At 43.4% G+C, this 6,878-nt stretch overlaps 1 protein-coding gene across 1 annotated transcript in view; it reads left to right on the top strand.

Annotated features, from left to right (window-relative positions):
• The window catches only part of PTGER4 (prostaglandin E receptor 4), an 11,124-nt gene extending 7,256 nt beyond the window's left edge, over positions 1 to 3,868 (top strand). The window contains exon 2 of the mRNA XM_026036001.1: positions 2,111 to 3,868. Coding sequence (XP_025891786.1) covers positions 2,111 to 2,704 — 594 coding nt within the window. The 3' untranslated portion in view covers positions 2,705 to 3,868. The remainder of the gene's footprint in view (positions 1 to 2,110) is intronic.
• The last annotated feature ends 3,010 nt before the right edge of the window (positions 3,869 to 6,878 follow it).

Genomic DNA, 6,878 nt, shown 5'->3' with positions numbered 1-6,878 from the left:
CACAACTCTATAGGTTCCAGACTGTTCTGGAGACTAGAAATGTAAATGCTCTAAAAAATAAATTAAAATAAATGAACTTGATCCAAATTCATTCTTCAGCTTAGGGAATCCCTGAATCACAGCTAGTTGATGGCTGGGAGGACATCCATGAAAGGGACCATTCCACATTTCCCTGGTTCTTACACTTTTTCCTGAGCTTGTTACTGACYACTGATCAATTTTAGCAAGCCACAGCTTATCTACCACATGATAACAGAATATGTTACAGTCATATCAAAGCAGAGCCATGCACGGCCATCATGGTCCTCCTGCCATCATGCTCAGCAATGGTAACGGCGTCCCACATCTCCCAAGAACTTTTCAGTGCTACTGTACCTTTTGGCTTACCTAATCTGGTGGTTCTCACCAGCTGTTAGTTACTCCTCACTATGCCCATAGAGCAAAGCACTTTAGAAAGTATTTCTGTGAAGGCTTGGTGAAGTACAGAGGAGGCTCCGGGTGGAGACCTAAGCAGACTGAGGGGCAGCTTGAAACCCCTCACCCCTTTGCACCTGCTCCAAAGAGGGATTCCTGCATAAATTTTCAAACAATTTTTTTTATAGCTATGGAGCACATTCAAACTCTGACTTTTGACAGGCAGATTACTGACCTCACACCGCCCTGCTCCAAAACAAATTGCCAAGTTTTTCACCAGACTCAGAGGGCTTCATACACACTACTTCTAATAAAAATGACTTAAGAAGGTTGTTTACATTTGGCTTCAGTTTGTTTAAATGCCTGGCTGCCTCCCTGCCTGTAATCTTCTCAGCTAGGCCAGACCTGATTCATTCCAGGAATCAAAACCAAGACCAAGATCAGACCTTCAAAACCCTGCAGTATTGCTAATAGATATTTACTGTACCAGATAAGAGAATTATTAGTGATTTATTTCCACTCACCTTAATGAGTCTGATGAAAATGGCATCTTCCATAGGAAATCCTTTCCAATGGCTTTCATAGGACTTCCTATAATTCAGAGCATAGTGTAAGTCTTGCTGAAATGGAAAGCAGCTATTTGAGATGCTCAGCGTAATGAACCCACCTGATGTGATGCTCCTGGGCAATACTAGAAAGACAGCAATTGTATGAAAGGAACTGGACYGTTCCTTACATACAGCAGTATTTACAAAAATCAGCCATAAAGCAGAGGATGGCCCAATTACCATTCTAAGATTTATATATATATATATCTGAATACATATATACATCTGAACAACGTATTTCTGTTTAGTTTTACTTTCTTTTCTGTGAAATAAGTTAGAAGCAATAGATAAATAGTCATTTAATCCAACCACCTCAAATGCCTTAACGTCTTGACTATTTCAGCCCTATTTTATGCGTTTTTAGGTAGAACCAACATGCTGGCTCATGCAGGAGAACAGAGTAGGCCAGCGCAGGAGTCATTGTGATCAGCTAAAACCCTGTGAGCTGGGAGGTCATTTTCTTTCTCCTCAAAACGTGCAGCAACAAGCACAGATTTAAGGGTATTCCAACCTTGGAAAGTCCAGCAGTGACAGCTGCCAGCAAAATGTATTTCTAAACTAGAGAATAGACAGCTCTGGACTTGTTCCTAGAGGCYGGTTTACTTCTTGGATTATAATAGGGGTTTCAGTTTCTAACCATTCAACTGCTAGACTTTTGCAGGAGGAACCACACGTAGATTGAGCAGGTCTCGCTGTGGAGTCGGACATTGCTCYGCAGGCAGCAGAGCAGGGTTTGAGGTGCACAGTGCAGCAATGAGAGCAGCTCCGAATCTTTGCAAGAAAGAAAAACAGCAAACAAAATTTGAATGCTAAAAAAATTCACAGGAAGAAGTAGTTGAAGYTTAATCTTTTAACCCTGAGGAGAGTGAACTTTCCTATCTACAACAAAGGCCAAGTTACAGCAGATTCATCTAATTTTTTGCTATTTCCCAAAATAGTCTCATGAACATCTGATGACCTGAGATTTCTGGCTTGGCCAGCCTCTTATTTTGCTGTAACTTGCAGTTGCAAATCTAAATTTCTGTTTTGAAACATAAACTGTCCTGATGTAAATTTGTCTTTCTCCTTCCCGCCACCCCCTTGGGCAGGTCCGCGTCTTTGTGAACCAGCTGTACCAGCCTGAGACAGTGAGGGACATCAGACAGAACCCTGACCTGCAAGCCATCCGCATCGCCTCCGTGAACCCCATCTTGGATCCGTGGGTTTACATCCTGCTCCGCAAGACCGTGCTCAGCAAAGCTATCGAGAAGATCAAATGCCTCTTCTGCCGCATCGGCGGCGCTCGGCGGCAGCACCCGGGTGGCAACTTCAAYTGCGTGGACGGCCGCAGGACCTCGTCTGCCGTGTCCAGTCAGTCGCCCTCCTGCATCTCGCGGGAGCTGCGGGAGATCAGCAGCACCTCACAGACCCTGCTCTACCCGCCCGAGCTGAGCGAAAGCAGCGTCGGGGGCCGCGTGCTGCTGCCGGGCGCCGGCGCCAGCCTGGCGCAGTCCGACACTACGTCAGTCAGGACGCTGCGCAGCTCGGAGACCTCGGACTCCTCGCAGGGCCAGGACTCTGAGAACGTCTTCTTGGTGAACGAAATCGCGTCTGGCAGTGGGGCTAGCTCCACATCCAAAGGCAGCCCGCTCCAGGTCACCTTCCCATCTGAAACATTGAACTTATCAGAAAAATGTATATAGCAGTGCAAGTCACCAACCCTTAGGATCCTTCCCGGTATATTGGAAAAACTGGTGCAATAGGCAGGTATTTTACCTGTTGAAGGGGAGAGGGGTTCAGCTACGCTCCAAAGGGCTATTTTTCTCTTGCTGTGTGATGGGTACATTGCATTTAGACTACTGAGGACTGTATGGAACAGACATTGCACTTGTCCCTGTCATTGGAACTTGTACAAGACAGGTCTAGCAGGACTGGAAGCACAAACTGTCGTGTTCCTGGACACAGGGGAGCKACCAGCTCTGGAGTAAAATGATCCATCACTTGCTTTCCTTTCCTTTCTTCATCTGCCCACATCTGGTAGAACTGTTTTTTCTCTCCCGTGGCTGCTCAGCTATAAAGGTTTCCAGCTTCTGGTACCAGAGCTAACGGTGAGGCAGCTACTYGGAACTGGACAGAGCTCTGCTCTAACAGCTACCTGGGGCACTCACTAAAGCATGAAAATGTGAATTTTTACTGTTGTATATATGTCAGGATTGAAAATATTTAAAAGTGTATTCTTCTCTATGAGAAGGTTTTGTATTAATACAAGGTATATAGAAATGATTGCCAGCCTTGTCTTGCCCCAGTACTGCCTGCTGGGAAGACATTCTTGTTTTAGGTTTGTTGGCTGTCCTAGATCACAAGCTGATGGGAGTTAGTTCTCTGTCTAGGAATAAATAAAAGCTCTGAGTGAAATGGGAACATGTGCTACCAAGAGAGAAAAAGAAAACATCCTTTCAGCTAAGAATATTTCCTTTTCAGTATATGTACATACTAGAAAGCCAGATTTTATTTATGTGCTGACAATGTTTCTGTAACACTCCTCTTGGAGTACTCCAGCCCACATTCTGCACACACTTAAACACACACTTAACATTGCCCAACTGAGTAGTCCCTCTGCTGCCAGAGAGACTCCTTACATATAAAGTTAAGGACATATAGAAATGCTTTTAAATATCAGGACCTAAAACTTTAAATCCCTGGTTAATAGTCTTACTATTCACTTTAGTTAAAACATCACTGATGTAATAAAGGTATTTTTTCATAGCATTTATCATTTTACTTTAAATAGYAAATAGAGTTTTTATGACTGTATAATCTGATATTCCATCAAATAAACACACAAAACCATGGAAGCAGAATCTTCATTTAAAMGTATAGTTTATGGAAAACCATATCCTTATGTTGAATCCCTTGAAAATTACTTGCTCCTTGAGTTTTAATAACAAATTCATCACACACACACACACAAAAAACCTGTTAATCAATGACAAAAAGGAATTTTGTGTTTCATTTTGTAAGGGTTAGATCTTGTTCCAGAAAAAAATGTTCATCAAAATCACTTTCTGTACAGATATCTGGAGGATGTTTTGTCAAATACTAAGCATGCTGCTTAAAGTGTTTTCATGTGAAATGCTTTATTGTAATGAAAATCTTGAGTCTTACGTTGATGATATGTTTAAGCAGTTGTATGGACCAAAATCATTTTGGAGATCACAATTAAACGGAAATGTTCTGCTTGATCTCAGAAGTTTATGCAGTTCTGCCATTCCRTGCCAACTCCTCACCTTAATAAGCCACCCATTCCAGAACAGTTTGCACTTAGCTACTCTCGAGATCTACTTTGCTCTGCAAGTTTCCAAAACACCAGAGCACAATCACCATCAGCAAGAGGAAACTATCCTCCAAAACTGCCCTGAGGACATCCACACAGAGCCAGCAAAATTCCTCATACAATAAAAGAAAAATGATCAATACGTTTTCCATTAACAGGGGAGCAGTTGAGCTTTATGATGCAAGGGGAAAGTGGAGTTAACTCTCTGCACAAATATTTGCTCCAGAAATTACTATTTACTAGGGTAAGGGGGAGAACGGTATTACCCAACTTTCTACTGCAGCTAAAGATCTGTGCAAATTCTTTGCAGTTAAACCACTCAGCTACGGTCTATTGCTTTACTAGTGACCAACAACTACAACACACTTGCTCATTTCCCAAGGCAGGATGCAGTGTTTGATAGAGCAGGCAGGTCGAATGGCCTATGCACATCCAAGACAACACTTTGGAGGTGAGATGAAACAACACACCAGTAATATTGGTGCTGAATGTAATGACAGAATCGAAGAGCAACAATGCATAATAAAAGTGTACAGTATTTACATGAGTAAAACCTATAGTTTACTGACAAAACACAAGTACATGTGGCCATCTTAACTAGCAGACCTTCTGGCAAAACGTGTTTCTTGGCACGYGTATGCTGGGCATTTGGTCCTGCTCCTGCCCCCAGCATTGCTGGCAACAGGGATTTAGGGACGGGATTCAGAGCACAGCAGATCATCAATAATTCCCTCAACACTAACTCAAGGATTGCCAATCAACTTACATGTCAAAACATCTGCTGAGGAACAGAACTACCTACAAGAGCTCTCAACCTCAGCGCACCAACACTAAAGAGGCAGCATCTTTTAACACTCAGAAATAAGCACAGGCAGCTGTTTGGATTAGCCTGGCGAGCAGGGCTGGGCAGGGTGGCACCCTGCACCCCCCACCGGCCAGTCCCAACCGGCTTTGGAGTCCCCCTCCATCCCCACTCCACACAGACCACGCATAAACTACTGAATTCTCCTTCTCAGCTTCCTTTAGGGTGTAACCAGCCCAGTAAAGCAAGTAAATAAACTGGATGTTCATAGAAATTAGACACATGAAAGCTAAAAGATAATTTTCTTGCTAGGAGTTTTTTGAGAGTTTCCCTTTCCCATGCATAATAGCTCCCCTTCCACTCCCCACCTCCCAGAGACCCATGTACCCCTGACAGAGCCTGCCTTCCACATCTGCCTCCACTTAAGCGTTCATTAAAAAAAAAAAAAAAAAAAAAAAATCCCTGATCCGAATTACCTCTCCTTGACTCTGTCCTGCTTAGTTCAGTCAGCACCAACATTACAGCATCACACTCAACAGCCAGCCTGCGCCTACAAACGCTCAACCACAGCTTCACAAAAGCTTCACATCAGCAGGACGTTAGACTCCTCCACTCCATCCTTTTCCCAAAAGCCCAGGCCCAACTCAATCTGAGCCTACGTGCTGCAGCTTGGCTTGGAGAATGTACCCACCACAGGCAGGATGAGACTAAATTCCTGTTGGAGACAATAACTCCCAGTCAATAGTGCCGGCTAGCGGTGGAGTTTTAGACAGTTTATCATATCACAAATTGACAGTTTATCTTAAGCAGTACTGACTGGACAGGAAGAGTGGGGCTGTAGGAACCTGCAATAAAGCCAAATTTTTGCATCTCTCTTGCCTGCAACACAAGTACCATCTAACCCAAACTAATGCTACAGGTAAAATGTCAAAGCCTTAACAGTCTGACTGTAATCCACTATCTTCAAATGACAGCAGGTATCATTCCAACGAAGAAGCCTTCTATGAAGAACTGCAGCTCCTCTTCTGCTCCTAGACACAGCTGTAAATTTAATTTACTCAGGACAGGACAGATTTAATATCGAAGYCACTAAATACCATCAGGCCTCATCACTCCTAGTGGCAATTTCGGTAGATGTGGAAATGAACTACTGTGCCAATACGCTGCTCTCGAACCCAAATTCTGCCTCTCAGTCTGCAACTCTGATCTCTTCCCTCAATCTGCCACTCCCTACAATTTACGCTGCTCCGACTGTCCCTGCACTTGCAGACCAGTCTTAAAGCTTGGCCAGTCCATGTGAGAGGATTCAGCAATTGCCTGTTCTCATAGGCACCTTTTTCTTCTAAGCCTGTCTTCTCTGGATACACCAACAAAGGGCTCCAATCTATWTGAGAACATGGGGTTAAATAGCACTGATGTTTACGATAATCACATGCACTATCTGTAATCTGACAAACCAAACCTTTAAACTTCTGCTTTCTTCAATCCCACTCCTAACTACTCKTAGTTTCATAGCTATTACATGAATCATAATTGAAGTTTAATAGAGCACTTGACCTCAACACAAGCTTTTATCTCCTCCGCACTGGTTTAAGCACATATGGGACACACATCCTTTATTGTCAAGTAGAGCTTTCAACATTACCTCTCACCTTAGTCCCAGTACTACCAGTTTTCTGAAGAGACTAGGACTATTAAGCAAAACCACTAAGTTTCCTTCTTTCCTCAACTACTTCTAAAA

Source organism: Nothoprocta perdicaria, unplaced genomic scaffold (assembly GCF_003342845.1).
Source record: "Nothoprocta perdicaria isolate Ctin4 unplaced genomic scaffold, notPer1 scaffold_1, whole genome shotgun sequence".
Classification (NCBI taxonomy): domain Eukaryota; kingdom Metazoa; phylum Chordata; class Aves; order Tinamiformes; family Tinamidae; genus Nothoprocta; species Nothoprocta perdicaria.
Note: the sequence above shows the minus strand (reverse complement) of the source record. Positions and strands in the feature narration are given on the sequence as shown.